The 26,874-nt window shown below is 32.9% G+C and overlaps 1 protein-coding gene and 1 long non-coding RNA gene across 4 annotated transcripts in view; both read left to right on the plus strand.

The window, feature by feature from the left end:
* Positions 1-21,868, plus strand: part of LOC126757248 (putative phosphatidate phosphatase) — a 35,065-nt gene extending 13,197 nt beyond the window's left edge. For 2 of the 3 annotated variants that reach the window (XM_050471005.1, XM_050471006.1), the window contains exons 3-7: positions 9,935-10,086; positions 14,452-14,670; positions 18,518-18,697; positions 18,761-18,937; positions 21,071-21,868. In XM_050471005.1, coding sequence (XP_050326962.1) covers positions 9,935-10,086; positions 14,452-14,670; positions 18,518-18,697; positions 18,761-18,937; positions 21,071-21,178 — 836 coding nt within the window. In that variant the 3' untranslated portion in view covers positions 21,179-21,868. Of the gene's footprint in view, positions 1-9,934; positions 10,087-14,451; positions 14,671-18,517; positions 18,698-18,760; positions 18,938-19,442; positions 19,709-21,070 lie in introns of those variants that run through there. The other variant, XM_050471007.1, reaches the window with a different exon arrangement.
* Positions 1-23,070, plus strand: part of LOC126757262 (uncharacterized) — a 76,973-nt gene extending 53,903 nt beyond the window's left edge. The window contains exon 2 of the long non-coding RNA XR_007666718.1: positions 22,520-23,070. This is a non-coding gene — a long non-coding RNA (uncharacterized LOC126757262). The remainder of the gene's footprint in view (positions 1-22,519) is intronic.
* Positions 23,071-26,874: the final 3,804 nt, after the last annotated feature.

Consider the following 26,874-nt stretch of genomic DNA (forward strand, 5'->3'; position numbering starts at 1 on the left):
TGTGCTCTTCCAATTTCGGTATTTTGGGAGTGCACAATTGTGAAGGGCGTGAAACGTTTTATGTGATAAAAGCGGTATTGATCTTGTATTGTGTTGAGGAGTTTGGTGTATTCGTTTGCAAAAATTATGATTTTCTTCGTACTCCCGTGTATTTCATTTATACTACGTTGTATATCACAGTCGATTCAATACAAAATAAATACAGTACATTTTGGTCAGTTTGTACGGCAGCTATGTACATATGTATATGCTATAGTGGATCGATATCGGTGGTTCCGCCAAATGAGAAGTTTCTTGGGGAGAAAGGACTTGTGCAAAATACTAGATCGTTATCTTAAAAATGGAGGAACTTGTTCGTATATAAATACTTATGGCCATAGCTAAATCGACTTAGCTCGTCATGCTGATCATTTAAATTTTATAGGGATTTTACAAACTTTGTGTAAAACTTAATATACCCTCTTTAGGGTATAATAAATGAATAGGAAGTAAAAGCAAGTGATCGCAACAAAATGCTGTTACAATATAAGCATAAAACAAAAAAAGTTTGAGAAAATTTTGTAAATTTTTTTTATAAAAGTCAAAATTTTAGTAACGGAAATATTTATCGCGGATATTTTTTGTTTTTAATTAACATATATTTTTATTATAATTTTATACACACCTCATTGCACCTCACGAACAAGTTGCAAAATGTCTTTTGAATATTATGAACTGCAAACTGAACTGACCAGCCGCTCATTATTTTCTTTTACAAAGGGAAATTCTTCGAGTTCTCCGAGATGCCGTATTCGAAGCTTACCAGTCACATACCAATGAGAATACCTTTTTTTCTAATATTCAATTGAATAAATCATATCTTTAATGATCACTGCAGGGATTTTACATACACACACATTTTACTAGGAGCAAAAAATAGTAAAACTTTGTTCATAATTTTAAATTTTTTTATTTATTCTGCAAAATCGATGTCGTCCCCTCAAAGTAATCCTCCTTGGCCTTCCTTCAATTGACTCAAAACCGTTTTCCCGGAATGTTCGTTTGGTCGGTGTGCACCACACCTCGATAATCGAAGAAGACTGTCAACATAACCTTGGTTTTCGCCCTACTTTGATGTGATTTTTTCGGCTTCGGCTCATCTTTGCAACGATATTCGGCTGTCTGTATCCGGGTCGTAAGCGTAGATCAGAGACTCATCGCCAGTAATAATACGTTTCATGACATCCTGATAAACTAAAAACATTGTTTCACAAACGTTACCCCGACGCTATTTTTCGAAAAAATGTAGTGATTTTTGGAACCTATCATGCTTTTACTTTTCTTAGGCCCAAATGATTTTTCAAAATGGTTTCAACCTATACTTCCGATATTTCGACAATGCCAGAAAGATCGCTGAATGCACTTTATGTGCTAATCATTATTTTTATGTGGAATTTATCACAGTTATCATTGACAGTCATACAAACCTAGAAAAAATTACGACGAATAACCAATTCGCTCGGAAATTAAAAAAAAAATTAAAAAGTCTTACTATTATTTGACCACAGTGTATTATACACGCATTTTCAGTTGATGTTTGCCAGTACTATTGAATGGTGTGTTGTAGCGTTCACTATGAGATTTTGTTTGTTTGTTTCGAATTCCTTTGCGGTTCGCAGGCATTCTACTTTTAATTGGCATTACGAACAAATGAGGATATTTCTAAGAATTCACAGGTTTCTCTCGCGTCATGTTTACTGAGGCTGCTTTAGCCATTTGCAGCGAGAATTCTAGCAAATAAACAAAAAGGCGAGTGCCTGATGATGATGATAAATGGCAAAATTGGACAACATGACCTGTGGATGCTTGCACACAAGCAATCGTCTTGCACCTTGCAGAAAAATGTTTTGGTTTGTCGCAAGTGTGTTCCCAGAGAAATGCTGGTTCTATTTTGAATCGAACCTATTCTATGCCAGTTTACTGGATATACATACATATGTAGGCCTAGAATTTTTTGATCATACGTTATTTTGCATTTTAGGTGACGATATACTTATGTATGTATGTATTAGATATGCTCATCCCATATGTACTTATGTACACATGTACATATGTATGTACATACTTATATACATAAATAAGTAATACTGAGTTTACTCATAAAATATACTATGTACGCCATTTTGACCAATCACCCAATGACGGATCGAAATTATATACATATGTTGCAGATTTGTGCCAGTAGTAGTAAGAGGGTAGAAAAAAGTTAATATACATACTATATACATACATACTTATAAATAATTTACTTGATTCAAGTGCTTAAATGTGTGCATTTCCTGTAATTTGAAAGTGAAGAGGAACGGTTACAATTCGTTACCATTAATACATACATACATACATACTATGTATAAATACTAGACATTGTTGATATTTTGCAAGTAAATACATATAAACGACGCATAGCGCAAATCTCTGTAAATATTTAATAAACTTTGTTGTACGACGTTGCGCCAGCTATTCAGAAGATATGAACCCTCGTGTCACGCATTCCACTTAAATGATTGCAATGGGTTCAACTCATTTGTAAACATTCATATGCCTGCACATACATAAATACGTTTGCAGAACACAAAAATTGTTTATTTACCAACGTGTTTGTCTTTTCCCGACTTCTGTTGTAAATTATGCGGCTGGTCGGGTACTAGTGGGCTCTTCAAAGCGGTTATCTGTGCTACAATCAAAAACCTCAATTTTACGCGGGAGTTCGTTCCTCTTAAATTCGATAATCGAGCTAGTTAAAAACTGGGGTGAGCACTTGTTTATCTCGTTTTTTTAAGTCAGTTGCGCGTTCATTGCAACGAACTTGGCACCATCAAAGGTGTTTACCTCCGCCAATTCCGCGCATAACATGATCACCTTGCGACAGACGTATAAAGTGGGAACAGTTGCAATATAATCTGGTATTGATATATGTACAAACATAAGTATGTATGTAAGTAATTCTATGAAGATAACATACTATTAAACTAAATTACTATGGTGTTTGTATATGTACATATATGTAAGTATGCCTGAGGATTATTTCATATAATAATATATGAAAGCATTTACACGACCATATTAGTTTATACTGGCCTGTACTTTCAAGTGTCTGTACTTTCGGTTATTGCTTTTCTATTCCCAAAACAATACAGTAGAGGCCCGCTAATTCGGACACGGCCTAATCCGGATTCCACTGTAATCCGGACAGGGTTAAAAAATTCAAAATTTCTATTATGTCCCTTGTAATCCGGACCGATATTCTCTATCCGTATTCTCTAATCCGGATCACATATTTATTATTCACTACATTCGCTTTTATGCTTTTATGCTTTATTATTTTAAGTTTTTTTTTTTTTGTTTTTAGAACATGTGTATTATTTGTTATAATAAACAAACAGAAATTTATAAATATTTTTTCTTAATACATAGTTCTGATATGTCTTTGGCAATCCGGATTTCCTTATATTCCGGATAGGGGCCGGTTTTACTTGATCCGGATTAGCGGGCCTCTACTGTAATTTATTTATAGTTAATCTACTTCGGTGAATGTGGACCCCATTCATACACGTGAAAATTCTTTGTACTTATGTATATGTATGTGACATAATCTTGTATTTTATTTGCTATGTACATATGTATGTATGTATGGTAGGTACATTTTTTTAATCTGGTTACAAGGGAAGGAAGCGAACAAGGTTGTATATACACATCAACAACATATTTGTAGTTGTTGGCAGATCTAAAGCTCGGATGTGGTAATAAAAAAAAAAGTTGACAAAAGCGGTACTTTTAAGATAGAAAATATTTGCTGCTATCTAATAATTGTTTGTCCAACGTCGGTAGTACAAAAGAACTACTACCGAAAACGTTAACTTAATATCAAATATTTGGAAACAAAACTAAAGTTATGTACATATGTATGTATGTATACCCTCGCAACTTGCAAGGATGATAATCGTGGAAATATTTTTTTGTTTTTGTAAGAATTTGTTGCGCAAAGGTTCAGTTATACGTACGTAGTAGTGCAGCACTGCGTAGACAAACATTGCATGTGAAAACTACGTAGGTTGCCTTTTATATTTCGGGATTTGGCAACACTAGTTTTGCAATCTGGAAACTCACAATTTTTCGTAAAGTTCTCGTATGCATACTCAGAAAGTTTTGACTTACGATCGCTATTTGTGTTGTTTACAGTAACTTAACATTCGACGTAGGTTATCTCAGCAACAGCGCTTCGATAAACTTAATTCAACTTTTTACGATGAAGCTCCACCAAGGACCAGTGTTCGCTCACGAAGCACTTCCAAACCAATAGTTGTCTGTTTTCTTGGAAAAACTAGACATGTCGCAACCGCACTACTAGAAAAACGCAGATCGGTAATTTCTGAGTGGTACACAACCATTTTTTGCCAGTTGGCTTTCAAGAAATCAGGAAAACTATCATATCAGCCGAAGATTCAAAAACACAATGCTATCCTTCACACATCGACTGAAAGGACTGCATTTTTGAACACTGAAAACATAAATGTGATGAGACATCTACCGTAAAGTCCCTACCTGGCACCGAATGACTGCCTTTTATTCCCGTTCGTAGAAAATAATGCGTTCAAAAGGTATGTTTTTGAGATACCTCAAGCAGAGTGGCAAAAATGCGTCGACAATTTGTTCAAAAGCATGCAAAAAAGTATAGATCTTAATGGAAAATATTTTGAAAACCAATATTCTTGTTCTCTTATCCCGAAATATAAAAGGCAACCTACGTACTCGAGTTATACCTTACACAGCGCATAGAAATGAGGTTTTTTTCTAATATAAATGAGAGCGTGCAAATTGAAGGGCAGGGGTTTTCGCCCTAAATTTAGGGTTTTGAAATAGTCGAATGGGATTTTTTAGAGGTGTTATATTTTTAGGGATATTTTCAGGGGCTATCCTTGTAGGGAATATTAATTTAATATGTTTATTTTTTTTACTGAAAAATAAAAAAATGGGTTGCAGATTACGTTCAGATCGAGGCGTAAAATATCAAAGCGAAGCTTATTGTTGGACGACTCTTCATCTTTTAACGCTCTGACAATTTGACATACATACATATGTACATACATATGTATGTCTTTCTATTGTTTTCCAAACTAACGATTTTACTAACAATTTGGTTGGTTTTCACATTATCTAAGGAGGTGCTGGATGGATTTATCCTCAGCAAATTTGATTAATAAAGTTTTTGGCTTATGAGATAAGTACATATGGGTTATTCCATACCAAATCGACCACTTTTGAACCCGACCCCTTTAGATTTTGCTGAAACTTATCCATCCTTTTCTACCCTTTGAAAAACATTTTTGAGAATTTTTTCAAATTTTTTTTTTTATATTTTTCATTTTTGAAAATTTGACAATTTTTCTTTAAATAAATAAAAAAAGTATAAAAAAAATCGGCCCACTCCGGGATTAGCAGGGATAGTTGTCAAATTAATTGAAGTTTTTTTTTGAGGAAAAAACAAAAAAAAAATGGCGAACTTCCAAAAAAAAATGACGATTTTACTTAAAAAAACCGATTATTTTATATAATTGATCGTGTTAAATTTTTTTCGTGTATTTTTTCGAAAAGTTCATTCAAAAACAAAAATTTAAAAAAAAGATCCCCAAAATTCAATTTCTACAAAAGTTATAGCTATTTGAAAATAAAAAAAGCCATTTTTTTGAAAAATTCATAACTTTTTTGAAGTTGGACAAAAAATTTTGAAAAAATTCTCAAAAATGTTTTTCAAAGGGTAGAAAAGGATGGATAAGTTTCAGCAAAATCTAAAGGGGTCGGGTTCAAAAGTGGTCGATTTGGTATGGAATACCCCATATATTGAACCTTGTAGGGAGTTTCAAACCTGTTGCAGTTCCCTGTAACAACTTACAATTTTGTATCCTAATAGTACAACTAGTGAATTCCGTTCCGCCCTTCCTTAGTTGCCGCCCGTAGTGAACAAAATTTGTCAAAAGTTGAGCCCGTAGTGACAACGTAGAAATCAGCTGTTCTCTTTTGTTTCCATTTGAACAATGTACACAACTTTTCAATTTTAATTTTTCATAATATAAAATATCAAAACTGAAATCAAACTCTTAAAAATTATTTATATATCTAGAAATAATAGCACTGGACTCTGATTTTGAGTTAGTTTAAAAAAAATTCAAATATATTGAAGACAATTTTTATTATATAGAAGCGGTGTTGACTAATCATATACATAGCCCTCTCATAAGTTAGGTCGTATCAGCTGATTCGGGCTGCGATTTTGCGGTGCCGACTAGTTGAGCTATGTATAAGTTATCGCAGGCACGGACGGTCAGCCGGAATTCAACTCTTCTCGCCATCTTAACCGTTTATGCGTATATATACAAGGTCTGTCGCAAAAGAAACAGAACTTTTTAAATAGAACTGTTTCTGGTGGCGCCACCTATTGGTGGGTATATGAAATAAAAAGTTTGATCTCTTGTTGACATTTCGTAAACATTTTAAGACAATTGGATAACTACAATCCATGTTATCGATCAAAAAGTGACAGCAGCTTTTGGTCATCGGTCGTAAAATGCAAAGAGCAAATATTAAATTTTGTTTTAAACTTGGGAAAACGTTTACTGAAACATTTCAAATGATGAAAAAAGTTTATGGTGATCAGTGCCTATCCCGTAGTAATGTGCATGAGTGGTTTAAGCGATTCTAAGAAGGTCGTGAGGACCTCTGTGACGATCGGAAGTCGGTCGTCTTCAGAAGTCAAAAATAAAGACAATGCTGATTTGTTTTTACGATTCTGAGGGTATTGTACACCGAGAGTTCGTCCCAGCTGGCCAACCGATTAATGCTGTGTTTTACCTTGGTGTTATGAAGCGTCTTTTGTCACGCATTCGTTGTGCGCGACCACAATACCGTGAGGCAGGGTCCTGGTGCCTCTTTCACGGTAATGCGCCGTGTCATCGGTCGAGGCTTGTCCGCTTGTCACTCACCCTACTCACCTGATCTGGCACCCTGTGATTTTTACCTATTTGGAAATCTTCATTTGCCCATGAAAGGACACTGGTTTCAGGACATTTCAGCTATCCAAAAGGCGACGACCGATATTCTCAAGAGCATTCCGAAAAATGACCTTAAACACTCATTTGAAATGCTAATTGACCGGGCTTAACGCTGTATCGAAGCACAAGGAAACTACTTTGAATCAAAAAATATAACTTTTGAAAAATATTAATTTTTTGTTTTTTTTTTAACAGTCCTGTTTCTTTTGCGACAGACCTTGTACATATATGAACAAGTTAGTCTAAAAGATCAACTCTTGTTTAGGTTATATTTAACAAAAGACGTTGCTTGGCAGTTTCTTTCTGAGAGCTGAGTGCGTCGTGCCTAAATACTCAACTTGTCGAAAGTATCGATTTAGAAATGTCCGTCTGCCCGTCGGTCTGTACAAGGAGCTGCTCAGTTGAGGTGCCATTTCGATGAAATTTTTCATGTGATATTGTTGAAAGCAATGGCGTAATCTCGGAAGAAATTATTTAGATCGGATTGTTTTAGCATAGAACTGCCATAAAAACTGGCTAATAAAAGATTTTGTAAGTCTTTGTATTTATAAAGCATATTACAGCTTCGGTACAACCAAAGTTATCATTTTTTATCTTAATACCGTTTTAAGCGCTGAGTAATTGTCTCAATATATAAGTATATATATACATAGGCTCTATATAGCACAATTTTAATTTCAGTGCGGAGACAGAATAAAAAAATTAATGACGTTTCCAACATTTCAAACAAAGGATGTGTTTGGTCCCACTTTGATGTCAATCCCGATACTTTTTAGCTCGGAGGCATTGTTGTCTTACATATACATATGTACATACCTATAAATGACTGTAAATATGATGCTTTCAAACCCAGTGGCATTGTATTTCACCTGAAAGGAACAGATACACACAGGTATAAAGATTTTACCGTGTCACGGATGTGAAGGCAATAAAAAATCGAAACCGAAATATAGATCACTTTTTGTACATATGTACATATGTAGCTTACTTTTATGGAGTATGTGCATACAAATGTAAAAATATACATGTACATATCTATTTTAATACAATAGCTTGGCACTGCAAGATAAGTAGCTCGACTTAATACTTCTACTTCTTGCACATTACCTACTATGTATGAAGAATATACGACTATAATCCCTTATGATCTATGGTACCAGTTTCTACTTTTTTGTTGCAATTTTTTGATCTTGCTGCTTTCTTGTGGTAGCTTCTATGGATAAATTGTGTTCTTCTAATTCTCCATACAACCTAATATGTATATACACTCAGAGATACATACATATGTACATATTTACATCTCTGCTCGTATGAGGCATTACTTCGCATAGACGTTCTTGTATGAACGCTGCCTATTATGTACGCATTTGGTTGTCGCGACTTTTGTCATTATGGACATTACCTTTGTGACGACATTGGCGAATTTTCGATCCCTTCTGATCGCCTTAATTTTTGGCTATCATTTGTTACACTGAAAATGAGTTTTAACAACTCATGAACACTTTTATTTTATATTTACGTTTTCTTGAATGAAATCTAACCCATTGGGAAGACTGTCATCGTATAGTTATTCGATCTGAACCATTTCTTTGGAGTTTGCAATATAACCTTTGACAATAACTCACGCCGACCTAAAAATAAAAAAGTATTCCATACAATCACTATATTCCGATTGTTTAGATTGTATAGCATACATATAGCTATAGAGATCCGATTTAAATAATTTCTTCGGGGTTCACATATTTTCGTTGGAAAAAAGCCGTGCGAAATTCTTCAACTTATCTCGTAAAATTAAAAAGGTTTCAATACAAGCACTTGATTCCTGGGTTCCGTTAAATCGATTCAGCTAATCACGCTAATCATTTAGGTATAGAATATTTTATAGAGTCTCATACGTTTTCTTCTGGATGTTACCCTGTTCAGGGTATGCAAAACACAGAGGTTATTTCAATGAAAGTAGTAAAGGAATGAAGTTTAGTATTTTAATGGCTGCTCCGTCTACTACATTCTCTAGTCAAAGCATCTTCTTCTTTATCGGCATATAGTACAACGCTTACGCGGCTATAGCCGAGTTTACAACAACGCGCCAATCGTTCTTATTTTTCGCTGTTTGGCGCCAATTAGAAATTCCAAGTGTAGCCAGTTCTTCTCCATGGCCTAGAAGTTCACGGAAAAGAGGAAAGTTCTCTGCGCGTCATTCTCTTGGCAATGGCCAGAAGTCGACTTCCGGCCTTAGACTAAATATCCTCTGGGTAGCCAAAAAACATCCGTCCCCAGGGTTGTGCGCTGGGTTTGAGTCCCGCCACGTATCGCTTTAAGATTTAATTAGCCGTGTTTTACGAGTATTTGACCATCACAAACTAATAGCTAAATTATGGACAAATAAAACGTACTTAGCTTATTGCATATATTCGCTTAAAAATGAATTGGGTTGGTAATGCGGACAAGAACAATCAGCTGATCAATTTAGTTTGAAATTTCAAATTTGTAAACGGAATATTAATATACTATACAAATATATTTATTTTAGTTATTTGTGGTCTAGAATACAAAAAACTGAAAACAAGTGTTCATATTTGTCTTAATTTTTACTCAATACTCATCCAAAAAATAAGTAATTGTGGGTTGTTTACATATGGCAATGCCTCTAGTTCAATATACAAGCTATGATAGCTTATGACAAGCCAACATAATTATGTTGGCTAAGTCTTCCATACAAAATGAGCTAAAAGCTTAATTTGCTGGTCAAATAAAACACGCCTGTTATTAGATTTCAGTTGTAATATATAATTTGTTGTTTAAATCATAATCATTGTAATGTCGACCAATTTGTTTTTTTTTTATTTCAGTGGGCTTTCCGATCTTATGCTTTTATTTGTGGGGCACTGCATATCAGCGTGGATTCTTTTGCGACGACGAATCGCTGAAACATCCTTTCAAAACTTCAACAATTCGGAATTGGATGCTGTATTTTATAGGACTGGTCCTGCCAATTGGATTGGTAAGTGATGGCAATCCCAAATATAAGCTCGGTAAAGCTAAGAATGTTATTTTTACAACTAAGCAAGGGTGTTTATCTATGAGATAGAGGAAATATTTAGAATTTGAGTAATTCATCGGTTCGAGTTGAATTGAGTTTATATGAAGCTACAAATATTGGCAGCCATTTGTTCTCAATTGAAGACGAAATATAGTACTTACATTTGTTGCGCAACTTTGTATATGCTCAATAGTCAAATAAAATGCCGACACTATTTTTGAGGGCAATTAAAGATGAGGAAAATGCTGAGAAGCAGATGTTCTAGCACATTTGTTCGTACATTCCGTTAAGTATGGCACATTGTTGAGGCGATCAAATCCAGTGTTTTCAATTTAATTCGCCTTCACCATTAGTTGACACATATTACCAAGTGTCACCAGCTGTCGATTTGTTACAATTCAAAATTCGTATATATATATATATATGTATGTATATATGTATATAAGCAGAATCATAGAAAAGCCTCTCGTCCATTTTTCACATTTTGAAAAGTACTTGTTATGCGCATCCATAAGTGCTCGTATACATTTACATTTTATTATATACATACATTGTAAGTATGTATGTATGTACAGACCATAGCAATTTACCAACAACACAAGTTTTGTATTGAAAGTCGTGAGAAACACATGCTGCCATGTACAAAACTAGAAATCATTTAAAACAATTAAGGATGAGCTAAGTTCAGGTGTAACCGAAAATTTTATATTCGCGTGATTTTTGATACAAGGGCACATTATTACCAGGAAAATAAGTTCTCTGTATTTCAATAACACATCTCACAAATTGATTGTCGTATTCGGTATATGGGAATTGAAAAGTTATTGTGCGACTTCAAAATTTATTTGGCGTGAGATGAGAAGGTACTACTCTAGTTTTATTTCGAAAAGTAAAAGAATCATATGGAACTTAAAGTTGTGATACATGCGAAGAAGATATAGTTGTTATCGGATAGTGTTATTTGCTAAATTTGGTCGAAATTAGTCGTGTTGGCTCTGAGACATAGGATGTCATCTAAACGTAGACGGTTTACGTCCACTTCTGACCGGTTTCTGAATCGTGTAAGATCTGAAATTTAATGCTTCTCACGCATATCTTTATTGAGATATTTAGTTCAATGTAATTATTGAGAAGTATTTTTTATAGTTTTCGCCATAACCGTTACGTAGTCGGTGGACAGGCTTGCCCATATCCACCAAGATTTGTTATTTATTTCATTTTAAACTTGTTCATCTTTATTGGCGTAGTCACCACTTACGAGATTTTAACCAAGTTGAGAACAGCTAGCTGTTTCTTCTTTTCATTGGTGGTGTTTTGCCTTTTCACTTTAGCTCGCCTTCAAACCGATGTTTTTGGCAACGCAGAGGATTTTTAGTCTAAGAGTGGAATGTCACATATAAAAGAATCGTTTCTAGCCACTTCCAAGTGAATGGCACATGAGAACTTTCCTCACTTGCGTGAATTTCTACACGTAACGTAGGATCCTTTATTTTTAACAATTCTCTCATATAAACGTTATTAAGCTTGAATCCATCAATCCATCAAAGTATGCTGAGGGAACATAAGTATCTAAAATTAGTTCACCCAAGAAACTAAAATGTTTCACTACTGATGAATATCCATTAATCATACGTAAATAAAAAAAACTTAAAACACTACGGACTGCGTCGAATTAAATCGTCCGTTACATGCGGTGCAATTAAAAATTTATTTAACACGAAAATGGCCGGCGGAGTGGAAATGTGCGTAAGCATTATCAAAAATTTTCAAAGCAACCGCATTGGTCTTTTAAGAAAATTGCGAAAGAGTTAGGAGCTTTAAGGAAGATGTGGGCAACGATAAGAAGAAATGTTCTGGTAAAAAAAAACGCCATTTGATCGTGAGAAGGCGAAGAACGTTGTGACTACTCTCAAGAAAGACCCAAGCATTTCTGGAAGGAAATTTACGAGGAAGGCTGGCTGCTCACAATCTTTTAAACGCAGGACGCAGATGGAAGCTGAGCTTGAAGTCGTACAAGGTACAGAAAATTCTGGATAGGATTGCCGTCAAGAACAACAACAGAAGCTGACAAAAGATTTTGTTAAGAAATTCGAATGCTGCATAATGGATGACGAGACTCACGTTTTAACGGACTTTTCTCAACTAACAGCCGATTCTCGAGGAAATGTTACTGAAAACTGCAAAGCCAAACAGGTGACAATATTTTCATAAATATTTTTTGTCTGCCAGACAATTCACAGTTGTGGCTAAAGGAGCAGCTCATTCATTACATCGGGTACAATCAACAGCAAAATATTTACATATGTAAAATACATAGATTGCTCCCACTTTTTATACCCTGAAGGCAACATGAAGTGTCACCTTTTTATATTAAATGATCAGTATGTTGAGCCTGAGTCGATTTAGCTTCGTCGTCACTATGTAAAACAGCCTTAGTTTTTAAGATATCGTTCAAACGTCAATGGAGTGATTTTATATACCACTAGAGAACCAAATCCACCTACTGTTCAGAATTAAGGTCGATTGAGAGATTAGATTTAGTAAAACGATCGGAATCAAGTTCTTCTTTTCAAATCTTTTGCAACAAAAATATTCACGAAATTTGTGATGTTATTTTTTAAGGCAACAATGTAATCTGTGAAGGGTACATTAGCTTCGGTGCAGCCGAAGTTAAGGTTTTTTCTTGTTTTGCCTGACCTCGCTTCATGTCACTATAGCAAAACAGCCTTGGAAAACGAAATGGAGTGATTTGTAAAAGTAAGATTAGAAAAAAAGAACGGCGTGACTTTCAGTAGCTAGAAGAGGATCAAACACTACCATAAAAGCACTGATGGACGGGGTTCCAGAAAAATTAAAACTTATTGATAAAACATAATTCTTAGTTTCTTCTACAACTTTTTCAAACCAAAGATTTTATTATTTTTGTACAATTTTATTCGCCACAGTGCTTACTACTAGAAACGAAAAGGTTATGAGATACTAAACTTTGTGTTGAAGAAAACTCAATTTTAAACAACAACTTCCAAAAAGGCTGATGAAATCCGAGACCGAATTATCATTAAATATTATGACAAGTTGAACAATGAATCAGCGATTAATTTCAATTTCGAAATATACAGATCAAATCGATTCGTCAGCGTTCTATAAGATTATTTTATGGGTTCAGGAGACTACTTTTTGATTGTTTTTTGTTTTAATGGTCAGACTATAGAAATATTTGGATAGGACGCCCTTAAGCCAGGAATGCCATTTAAAAATCAAAATTGTATTTTACCGTCCATTTATTAAAAAAAAAGTATTAAATTTATGAAATCATGTATGATTAATGCTGACCGACTAATGAACTAATTACTTATATTTATAATATAATGCTATAATAATCGTTCATTTATTTAAAAGACGTTTTAAATCATCAAAACAATGAAAGTAAAAAATTGAAATGTTACTTAGTAAGGTAAGGTGTAAGGTTTGTTTCGTCGAAAAAAGACCTTTTTTCATGAATTTTTTTAGAAAAAATTATTGCTGTAGGTTTATTTTACTTATTATTATATGAAAGTACAACATTTGAAGGATACTTAAAAAAAGTTTTATCGAAAAATAGCTAGGAATAACGGATTTATCGTCGATCTCTGCAGGCACCTCGAAAAGAAGTTTTTGTGCGGTGACCAGCCTACAGAATCACTGGATTATCTGAAATCAAAAAATCAAAATGCTTTCTTTAGTTTATTAGTTTATCATTCAATTGACGTCGAGTTTTTTTTTAATTTTTCAATTTTTCAATTTTTGGTACCATTTTCAAGCCAAAATGACGATTTTAGACGAAAAAATCGACCTATTTGTTATTGTAAAATTGTTAGTAATTAAAATTTTTGGAAAAACTCGACGGCATTCGAGAGCTATATATACATATGTAAAATATTTGTACAAAATTCCAAAACGATCGATGCAGTAGTTTTTTCTGTAGGTTGGTCACCGACTTTAAAAATGACATATTTGGGAAAATCGATTCAAAGTTTTTGCCGCTCAGCGCAGGTAGCTGGAAGGCGCGCAAACCTAAGTAAGAGGTACCGTTATTTAACCTGTTGTAACTTCGTTAGTTTTTCTCCGAATGACCTAAAACTTTAACACAATATTCTTGAGATGTTGATGGTTTAGAAAAAAAACTAAAAAAAAATGGAAAATAAAAAGTTGTCAAACCTTAGTTTACTAGGAGGTGAATGCCTTATAGAATAAGAATTGACTCTCTCTACTATTATTTACATGCTTAATCTTCATTATCATTTTCAGAAACTCGTTTTATACTAAATTTTCTTATAACTCTTTCAGATTCTTATAGTTGAAATTGTGAAGGCGAATAATGCCAAGGCTTCAACGGAGGATATAATTACACAACGTCGGTATGTCTTCATGGACTACGAAATTCCTGTTTGGATGGTGCAATGCTACAAAAGTATTGGAGTCTTCGGATTCGGAGCAGCTGTTTGTCAGCTAATGACTGACATTGCTAAATACTCTATAGGGCGACTGAGACCACACTTTTTTGCTGTAAGTAGAAGCTCCATTTTTGTCATGTGTCTGTGCATGTGTGTAGTATTATAATAAAAGTGGGAAAAATTTGAGCAATTTTAGGGGCAATTAATGCAATCAAAACGTCATGTTCAAGACATACGAGAGTGGTAAAATATGGGCCAAAAACCATGTACATATGTACATACTGTACGAATAAATGTGTGTTTCCATTTGTACCCATAAAACATGTGCAAATACTTACATACGAATAATGGCTTGGTTTTATGTATAGAGGCGTACTCATTTCATTTTATGTTTCCAATGTTGAAAGGGGAGTTCAAATCTGCATTTCTGTACATAACAAGTATTCTAAAAAAATATAATAATAATTTGTAACACATGTGACGACAACAGCGCAACAGCGACAATGTCGCAATTGAATGGTGCAAGCGCAATGAATTACGCTTTGAAGCCATTAAAGGGATAATTCTGCCATAAGTACATAAGTATGTATGTATGTAGGTATCTACAATATTGCGTTATCAATAGTGATATTAAAATTTCAGAATTTTATAAATGCAACCAACTGAAGGTTTATGGCAGTGTCAGTTGAGAAAAGCTAATATCCTCTTAAACACCCATATATGTACATACATACATATGTAATTATGTATTGATTGTATGTAGATTTATATTACGTACGATTCGTTATTTATTATAATTCAAAATGACATGAAAAAATAGATATGTACTTATGTATGTATACTTATATATCAAAAGTTTTAGAATTCCTTGCTTTAGAAGCTTGTAACAGAAGATAATGGACAGATATTCCAGGGCGCTTGTAAAACTGATAATGGGTGGAGCCACCAATAGTGTTATTTCAAGTAACTACAATGTTACTATATAAACTCTATTACCAATTAGATTGATAAAGAAATTTTCAGATGAACTTATATAATTAAATGCAACGATTTCTGCTTCGCAGAACTTTTTTGAAACAATCCAAAAAAAATTGTCAAATTTTCAAAAATGAAAAAAATATAAAAAAATATAAAAAAAATCGGCCCACTCCGGGATTAGCAGGGATAGTTGTCAAATTATTTGAAGTTTTAAAAATAAAAAAAAAAATGGCGAACTTTCAAAAAATGGCAAACTTCAAAAAAATGACGATTTTACTTAAAAAAAACCGATTATTTTATATAATTAATCGTGTTAAATTTTTTTCGTGTATTTTTTCGAAAAGTTCATTCAAAAACAAAATTTTTTAAAAAAAAAGGTACCCAAAATCCAAATTCTACAAAAGTTATGGCTATTTGAAAATAAAAAAAGCCATTTTTTTGAAAAATTCATATCATTTTTTGAAGTTGGACAAATAATTTTGAAAAAATTCTCAAAAATGTTTTTCAAAGGGTAGAAAAGGATGGATAAGTTTCAACAAAATCTAAAGGGGTCGGGTTCAAAAGTGGTCGATTTGGTATGGAATACCCCATACATACATTCGTTCTCTGCAAGAAACCGCTTAAAGGAAACTTCATTTAGAATTGGCCAAAGAATGTAAAGAATGGGGGATGGATTTCTGGACCTCTGCAATTGGCATTTTAGTCTTTAATGAGGGTAATATGAATCGTTACAAGTAAAAGACGCTGTTGGAACATAAATTGATACCTTTAGTGGAAAATTGGCTCCTGGTTCCAGTTAAATCTCTCAACAGTATAAGAATAGGGTTTTAATTATTAAGTATTGACTGCTTTATTATTGTCTCAAACACTTAAACATACCATTTCAAAACCCAGTTTAAAATATTTTTGAAAATGTCTAGGAAATTTTGGTGGGAAAGCATTAGGAAAAACAGATTTTTACCTATTTGCCAAATTTGTGTAGATTCGATGCCAAAGCGGCTTCAAGCGGTTATAGATGTCAACTAAATATCAAAAAGCAATAATACCTAGAACTAACTAAAGTTTTTGCACTAAAATCTGTTATTTTTGTACAGTATGTAGACTTTTGTTAACGTAATTTTTGAGTTTTTCGTCCATAACTTTGTTGTTTTGTATGTAATAATTTTTTTTAGTTTATAGAAGATAAGAATAAATCTGTATATCAATACATTCTCTAAAGAATTTTTGTACTTTCTGGCCAAAATTAAATAAAAGACATTTGGAATATAAAAATAACAAAAAAAAAAACAGTAAGAAAGGACTAAGTTCGGATGTAACCGAACATTTCATACTCTTTCAACTTACAAGACTCAAAGCCGGGAAAATACTTGTAAGGTGCAAAACGATCGAAAAGGTGTTCGTTAGGGGCTAGGTGAAGTTTTCGCTCACATTTATCTATTTTAGCCACAGAGATAAACTGTTAGGAGAATACAGGCTTTTTCATTTGCATTGAGATAACTCACATATTGGCCGATATACATATGTGGCATAAAGTCAGCCGGTAGTTCGAAAATCTTTATGTTAGGTACATATATAGGGACTAAGAGAAGTATTGGCCCGATTCAACCCATTTTTATAAACAGAATAACTGTTGTCAAAAAATGAGTTTTTCCGAATTTCAATCGTATATCTAAAAGTCAACTAAAAGTACTGGGGGCCTATTCTGTAACTCGATTCGGAAATCAATTTACTCGAATTCGGATTTTTTATATTCTGTAACTCGATTTTCGGGTTTTCAACCCAATTTTCGAATAAAATATTCGTTAGCTTTTGAGTTGTAGAAAGCAAAAACGAATATTGCACGTATTTTTTCTGGCACAGGGTGGTACAACTTTCGCATAATGATAAAGTAGGTCCGAATTTCGAATAGAATACATTTTCGAATCGAGTTACAGAATAGGCCCCCTGGGGTCCAAATATTCGGTATCTAGGGGCTTGTACAGTTTTTCTCGAGTTTCGACAATTTTTAGTTATAAGGCATTATTCGTGCAAAGTTTTATTCCGTTATATTAATGGTTTTTTGATTTGTGTACTGGAATTTTCATACCGGTTCCCATAAAGCCCTCCCATGCCATCTCGGAGGTAAAATTTAATGTCTTTAGCGTGATTAGTTATTGATTCATTGCGTTGTTAGTAGTTTTGAATAGCACCGTTATATGGAAGTAAGCGGGGTCATCTTCCGATTTCATCCAATTTCCCACTGTCGGTAGGAGTTCTTGAATATTTGCCCTTAGCAAATTTTGTTGTTGTAGCTTTAGTGGTTTAGGAGTTATGCATATTAAACGTATTCTTCGAATCAGTTTTTTATAGCTACATATACATACATATGTAAATAGTATAATATAATTGATCTATTGGTACCTTTTTTAATTTCAATTAAACATTCAAATATATACATACATATGTACATATGTATATTGTTGTGTTCTTGCTAATTTTAATTTTAATGTAAAAATCAAATATTAACTATCAAAACTAAACACAACATGCTTTCTCAAGAGATCAGAAAATCGTTAATTCTTGTGCTGTTCAGATGTAATCAACAAACTCGATAGTTTTTGAAAGTACCTAACAATCTCGGCTATTGAGAATATAAGAATATAAAGAATATAAACTTTTCTGCAGGCATTGACAAATCTATTTGAACATTCTTGGCAGCACTGCCAATTTCGAAAGCGTTGCGCCATCTATGTGTGGGTTTTCAAAGTGATGAGCATTGCTATGGAAGCACTATAGACCAGAGAACTTAAAAGTTCTCTGGCACAACCGTGTACATTTTAATTAGGAAGAACCTTTTAAAACATAGAATGAATGAGTACTCTTACTATATCTCAATCTCATAAGTAACAATAAATTTGTAAAAGATCTATTTGATTTTAAATGGGCACTATATGTAAATAAAAAATGTAATCACGATAAACATTATACAATGTGTAAAACAGGTCTGCCAGCCTATCATATCCGACGGCACCACTTGTGATGATGCTATCAACGTGGGAAGGTATATTGAAGATTTCACCTGCAGAGGTGACGATTCCTCGAAGCGCATGCTAAAAGAAGTACGTCTCTCTTTCCCCAGTGGGCATTCAAGCTTTACATTCTACACAATGGTTTATACCGCGGTAAGTATGAAATATTATCATATTTTTTGGGTTATGAAGTAAAAATTGTTTCTTAATTCACAGTTATACCTACAATCGCGCATGAACTGGCATGGATCGAAGCTGTTGCGACACTTTCTGCAATTCCTTTTCATTATGATCGCGTGGTACACGGCCTTGAGTAGGGTATCCGATTACAAACACCATTGGTCTGATGTGCTGGCTGGTTCTACAATAGGGGCTCTCACTGCCGTCATTGTGGTAAGTTTTCCTAATTTAATTCCGCCTTAAAAATCAACGAATTGTCAAACCAATACGTAAAATACCTACTTTTGTATACCAAATAAAATTTCCACTTATTTTATTTCTAAAAAATAATAAAAAAGAAGACGTTCAAGACATTAATTTCAGTTTGCATGTGGCTTTGCTTATATATGTGACCTGGTCTACGAAAAGGGAGCTAACGTGCGAAAACTAGTTTTCTGGGAAAAGCTGTTAAAAATAATCGTCAGTTTCTCGTTATCTCATTAATTGTTCTCCTTTTTTTTGACACCTAAGCCCCCTTTCCGCCAGGTCACATATAGTTATGCTAGTTTTTCTTAATAGCGTTCACTACATTCTTATGTATTTACATATATGTACATATACACGTATGTGTGTTTAGGAAATGTAAAATTTTGTGTTTACATTTGTTTGTATGTATATATGTATGTACTTATAAGAACACATCATATTCACTGACGCCTTATTTCGTTAACTCTTCTAGCGTTACTTTGTTCCGAAGGATTGGTTCAATTGGAATACATTGGGGCCCATTAAGCACATAAAAAAAACAGATTGAAACTATTTACATTTTTATGCATAAAATACACGAATATATGTATATTACCAAACATACTGTAACCAACATTTATGCATTCGTCAACTTGACTTGGGATAATTATGGCGTAAAAAGAAAAGATAAAGCTTTTAAGCCGAAGTTCAAAAGTTGAGACTTGAAATAAAAAACGAGAACTTTAAAGAGCAATAAAATTAGCAGTCGTTTTATTTTATTTGTCTCCACTGTATTTCCTACGAGACATTTCCTTTTCAAATCCAAAAGCCGAACTTTTTCGGCTTAAATCAATCAAAAAAAAAAATAACATAACTGTTTAGACCTTTTCATTTCCAATTGAGAGACTGCTACGTACTGAATTGCGAAATCGTCTCAAGTCACAAAAATTGTCTCTAATTTAATTATCCGGTATAAGAATAACTTAAAGAATAACTTGAAACTGAGTTGCCACTTTTACCAAGTATCGGTATAGGTTCAGTTAAATAATGAGGTTTAATGGTTTTTATATATATTTTATGCATATATTTTTTAATTTTGATTCGAACATAGAACCGGCTATCATTTACTTTTTTAACTAACAAATTTTAACATTTTAATAAAATATTCACACAAAATTTTACATGCCGAAGTACTGGTCTATAATTCAATTCGATTCTTATCTGCATATACTTGTAGCTTAAAAGAATTTCGATTTCCCGATTTTAAGACAGAAGATCTAATAATTTTATAAATTTGTTTAACAATTTATCCGTTTTGGTGAAATACAAATTTTCGAAACATTATCTGAAGTCAATAAACTTTCTATTCATTTTGTGAATAGCATGACGAACTGATTTTCCTATACATATAAGCATTAAAATTTGATGCGATTGAATAAGAACTTAAAAATATATGTACATACGTACATATATCGTCACCTAAAATGCAAAATTACGTAACAACATTTTCGGAAATTTACAGAGGAAGGAATGAAACACGTAATAAAATACAACTTAAGTGAAACAAAATTTAAATATTGGTTAAAACTGGGTTATATCTGATAGCAGAACCTTAAAATGTTGGACATATGTATGTACTTATATGTACTATATAGTATGTAATTTGAAGTAGTGGATCGTAATCAATGAAGCACTCAATTTCGAAGTTTTTGATGATACGTTATTTTGCATTTTAGGTGACGATATGTACGTGCCATGTTTTCTGATCGAGTTGAGCTTCTTTGTAAAAGCTGGCATATTCTTGACTGTTTTTGAAGAGTTTTTAATAAATTGCTTTCTGCTTAGAGTAAGCCCATACACTGGCCTGCAAACCGTCAATAGTTCAAGCATTAAACTAATTCAACCTAAACTTCTTCGTTCAGTTTCATTCATTAACAGAAACTCGCCCATTATAGTTGATTCAAGAAATAGTGTATTGATTTCTGATTTTGATTTTAATACATACTAAATATAATTAAGAAGAAGAAGAATAATAATAAGTTACCAGTGAACAGTTGCATCAACTGCTTCCAAAATAATGAAAAACTAAACAAATATCTATCTTTTCTCTTTTCCTTGCAGGCGAAATACGTGTCCGATTTGTTTCAGCGAAGATCCTCTCAACAATATCTGCTACCTCGTACATCTCAAGACGCACAACCGCAGACGGTAGCCAATAACGGGCTGTAATTTTCGGCTGTGAATAAAACAGTATTTCGCCTTTTATCCACAAACGTGTTTTAAACGATTTAACATTATTACTAAAATTATGTGTGTATGTCTTGATATGCAAGTGATGATAGCGCCAATTCATTCTAAAGCCTTTGTACTATTTATGTTATCTAATACGTAATAATTAAGAGCAGCAATAAATTTAAGTGTATATGTATGTGAACATATGGTAAATAGATGTAAGGACATAATAAGTTGAATATACATATACGTGCTAACCTGCATACATATAAGTTATGTAACGATGCTGCAATAACGTACACGAGTCCCGAATTTTGGAACAAGGATCGAAGGATCTACTCGAGTGATGAATGAGTTAATGTGTGTCTTAAATGAATTTTACAGTAGCGATCAGCTGATAACAATCATTAGTGTTCAATACGCAATAACAATAGTAATTGCCTTATAAGAAAAAAAAAAACATAAAATTCAAAAGAAAATACTGTGAAAGAAAAAAGTACATATGTATATATGGGATACTATATGTACATATGAAGCAATAATTAATGAATGGGCAATCGTAGCTTAAAGCTTTCGTTTCACATTCGCTGTTGAAGTACAAAAGTAAGCGTCGTTAGAATTTCGGTATTTTATTTAACAATTAGAAATAATAAAATATAAGTATTAATATAGTATTAGAGATTTCAATGATTTTCTTTAATATATTATGACCATTAAGCAGAATGCTTAAGGGGGTATTCTGGTCTAAAAGCATGAATTTCAGGTAATTTTTAAAGCGTCGTAAAAAAAGGCAATTAATATTTTTAATATCTCTTTTTATTAGTTATTTGTCATTTTTAGAAGAGTATAGAAAAAAATTAAAAACTAAAAGAAGTAAAAAATTTCAAAAACTATGAGCTGACGAAGTTGAGGGTCTCTAAAAATTTCCCCTCCTAGTTATCTGAAACCAAAAAAAAATTATTAATCTAGAATAATGTCGCAATGGCCGGAACTACGGAAAAGTGGAAAAAAAATTTTCACAAAATGGCGACTGCCTGAAAAAAAAAGTTTTTTTGGATCACTTTTTCTGACTATTTCGAATTTAAAAATAATAAAAATAAAAATTTGGGGATGGGGCTAGTTCCAACCATAGACAAGCCTATAAAGAAGACTCTGTAAAAATTTCAAGTAAATCGGTCCAGTAGAACCTGAGAAATCGTGGGTATCGTTCCGAAAAAGGCAGTTTTGAGAAAAACGCGTTTAAAGTTTAGGAGACAATTCTAGTGAACACAGACGCCACGTCACAAAATCGGCTCAAAATCTCCGAAAATAAGTCGAAATTTGAAAAATACTTCCAAGGTCATATTTTTGAAAGTCTAAACTTTCAAGATATCCAAAAAAAAAATCGATTTTTTCAAAATCCTAGACAAGAATACCCCCTTAAGTGTGGGGCTCCACTTAGATCTGAACTGTTTTTAGAAAATTATTGTGCTCGTGAAAAGTGATGGGTTTCCGCCTAGCCCGTGAAGCCAAGGCCTAGGGCGGCACTATTTAGGGGCGGCAAAATATCAGAACGTTAAAACTTTGCAGCTGAAGAAATATACCAAGATTTTATTCCAAAAATTAATTCTTTTTTATTTGAATCTATAGTAAATTGACAATGATTTATAATAAAATTTATTTTTCCATTGATTTCGTAATTCTTTATAATATTATATAATATACATATAATACATTAATTATTAATATAATATAATAATTCCATTAATCAATCATAGTTTTAATAGAAAAATCATTGTTTGCAAAATACTACATACCTTTTTACTTAGTATCTTGATGCAATTGTTAATATTTTTTTCTTTGAACATAATGTTTAAAAATATAAATTAAGAATAAATTATTGAAAACTGTTAAGCGACTTTTTTTCAGCACAAGATACCAAAGAAGCGCAATGAAATCCTTTTTTATTGCAAGATACAGAACTGAATGAGACGCAATCAGATTTTTCTCAATCAGAATAAGAAGAAGAAGCACGGTCAACAATTGATATTTTACGGTACAATTAAGTAATTTCAACGATGAAACTCGAGTTCTGTAATAATCGACTAACAGGATTAACCGCAAATGGTATTATTCGAATAATAATATTCTGTTTGCAGTTTATGGATAGTCGTAAGCCGTCGACTATTCGATTAACCGTACATTTTCGACAATTGTTGACTATTCGAATAGTAAGAGTTCATTCATTTTTTATTCTCATTGGAATAATCAAATTCTTTAAAATGATTCATTAAAAAATGGTTTTTCTATGTAAATAAGTTTATATGTAGAAAATATTGGTATTTTACAAATTTAAAACAAGCAAAAATCAAACTAAGCTTGGATTTCAAACAATTTTCATTCATTCAAATACTGGCAGCAGAACGAAAGTTTATTCGAATAGTCACAATGTTATTCATATGAACTAACAAGTATTTCAAACCGGCTATTCGAATAATTTGAAGAGCCCTACTATGAACAGTGTACCGCAGAATGAAGTTTAAAAATTGTAGACATGTTTATAAAACTAAAACGAGGATTTTTCTATTAGTTAATTCTAACGTACTTTGAAGAAAATTCAAGGTTGGTAATGGTTGATTTACTCTAAAACTAAAAGATCAGTATTTTGTGCTTCATATTTACTTTTTGGTGAATGCCAATCTGCTTTTACCGTATATTGAATACTAGCTAGGCTAAGGATGTTGAAGTTGCTCCGTTAATATTTCTTTAAAAAATGGTTTAGATATAAAGAACATTCGCATCCAATCTTATGATAACGCACGCAATATGTCAGGTTTATATTTAGTGGTGCAGTCAAGAAACAAAATCATAAATTCATTAGCATAACATGTTCCTTGCGCTGCCTGCTCGTTGAATTTAGTGCGAACTTGTGCAGCTGAATTACAAGAACTTTATAAATTTTTTACTTTATCAACACATCATTTGAAGAACTTAGGGCAGACTTAACGAGTATTTCTCAAACTCGAAAAAGAGTGGCCTGGAATAATTAATGCACTGATATTTATTGCTTAAAATAGTGATGAAAAATAGTGAATGAGAGAGTATTTATCTAGTCACGAAAGTTTTGGCACTAATATGTTTTACCGAATTTTAGATACTTTCAGCGTAAAATTGGCCGAACGCAAAAGTGCTTATCAGAATCATTGTATTCATTTATTCATTTCATTTACAATGCAACTCAAAGATTCCTTGACCAAACCATAGGCCAGGATGGGCTATAAAATCAAATTTATCAGGGGTGTTGTGGAATCTGATAGCTGTCGGAATCAGAATTCAAACGCATAAAAAAAGTAGTAGGTGTCATGAATTCTAATATTAATGGTTTGATGTTCAAAACAGAATTTGTATCGGTTTTGTGTATCGCGGAAACCAATTTATCGGTTTTGCTATCAGAACCAAAACAAAAAGATAGTAGCTGACAGATTTGAAATGTAATTAAAGAAATCAAGTTATTTTATTGTTAGAAACTAATTTACTAATTAAAGAAATCAAGTTATTTTATGGTTAGAAACTAATTTACTTTTATTTCTATGGGTAAAAAATAAGAATAAAACCTAAAATGCCATAATTATTGAGATTTTGGAAAAATAATCCGGATACTTAAAGAATATTATCAAAACGTAATTTAACACCCAAATGTGTCTTTTTTCATTCGATCTTCCTAAGGGGCAGACTTAACGAGTATTTCTCAAACTCGATAAAGAGTGGCCTGGAATAATTAATGCACTGATATTTATTGCTTAAAATAGTGATGATAGTGAAAAATAGTGAATGAGAGAGTATTTATCTAGTCACGAAAATTTTCGCACTAACATGTTTTACCGAGTTTTAGATACTTTCAGCGTACCATTGGCCGAACGCAAAAGTGCTTATCAGAATCATTGTATTCATTTATTCATTTCATTTACAATGCAACTCAAAGATTCCTTGACCAAACCAAACGGCCTATCCTGGCCGGCTATAAAATCAAATTTATCAGTGGTGTTGTGGAATCTGATAGTTGTCAGAATCAGAATTCAAACGCATAAAAAATGTAGTAGGTGTCATGAATTCTAATATTAATGGTTTGATGTTCGAAACAGAATTTGTATCGGTTTTGTGTATCGCGGAAACCAATTTGATCGGTTTTGCTATCAGAAACAAAGCAAAAAGATAGTAGCTGACAGATTTGAAATGTAATTAAAGAAATCAAGTTATTTTATTGTTAGAAACTAATTTACTAATTAAAGAAATCAAGTTATTTTACTTTTAGAAACTAATTTACTTTTATTTCTATGGGGAAAAAATAAGAATAAAACCTAAAATGCCATAATTATTGAGATTTTGGAAAAATAATCCGGATACTTAAAGAATATTATCAAAACGTAATTTAACACCCAAATGTGTCTTTTTTCATTCGATCTTCCTTTGAATCAGAACTCATTAAAAACTTTAATGGGATTGCTTCGAAATATATTTGTAAGTTTTGTCACATTAGTAAACAGCTGATTCGAATATTGATTTTGCGTATGCTCGAAAAGACAAAAATCCAATCAGATTCTGTAACACCATAGAAAATCAGAATTTGTTTGCAATTCCGATAACTATTCATATGTGTCTTCGATTCCACAACACCCCTGTATATTTTAATAACTGTTCACGCCTATCTGGCAGCACCTTTATAAACATGGCTATGTTCGTAAATGCATCATGACGCGCATCATGACGATTGCATAACAAACAGAACGTTCAGAAATGCCAATATTGCAGCACTGCAATAATCAAGCGTTCGAAAAGACAACACTTCTATCAGCTGTCACTCATAATTTCTATCAAAAAATTGTTTACTGCATTTAACTACGATGTCTGACGAAAAGTAAGTGCAAAACTGTTTTATTTTAATTTTTGTATTGAAATTTAGTTAAATTATGTTAATAATAATTGTATAAATTATTATTTTTAAATTTTTAGTGAAAATCTCAGTAATGCGGAGACACAGTTATTGCTGAGAGTACGGTAGAATATGGAGGACGAGTTTAAATCGGGTAGAAGGAAAAAAAATGTATTGTGGAAGAAAGTTGTGACCGAAGTTAAAAATGTAAATGAAAACAATAAAAACAAGTAAGGAAGGGCTAAGTTCGGGTGTCACCGAACATTTTATACTCTCGCATGATAAAGTGATAATCGAGATTTCATTATACGTCATTTACATATTTTTCAAATACCGTATTTTTTGTAAAGTTTTATTCCGCTATCATCATTGGTTCCTAATGTATGTACTCGTATTATACAGAAAAGGCATCAGATGGAATTCAAAATATTGTTATATTGGAAGAAGGCGTGGTTGTGAACCGATTTCACCTATATTTTGTACATGTCATCAGGGTGTTAAGAAAATATTATATACCGAATTTCATTGAAATCGGTTTAGTAGTTCCTGAGATATGGTTTTTGGTCCATAAGTGGGCGAGGCCACGCCCATTTTCAATTTTTAAAAAACGCCTGGGTGCAGCTTCCTTCTGCAATTTCTTCCGTAAAATTTTGTGTTTCTGACGTTTTTTGTTAGTCCGTTAACGCACTTTTAGTGATTTTCAACATAACCTTTGTATGGGAGGTGGGCGTGGTTATTATCCGATTTCTTCCATTTTTGAACTGTATATGGAAATGCCTGAACA

Source organism: Bactrocera neohumeralis, chromosome 4 (assembly GCF_024586455.1).
Source record: "Bactrocera neohumeralis isolate Rockhampton chromosome 4, APGP_CSIRO_Bneo_wtdbg2-racon-allhic-juicebox.fasta_v2, whole genome shotgun sequence".
Taxonomy (NCBI): Eukaryota; Metazoa; Arthropoda; class Insecta; order Diptera; family Tephritidae; genus Bactrocera; species Bactrocera neohumeralis.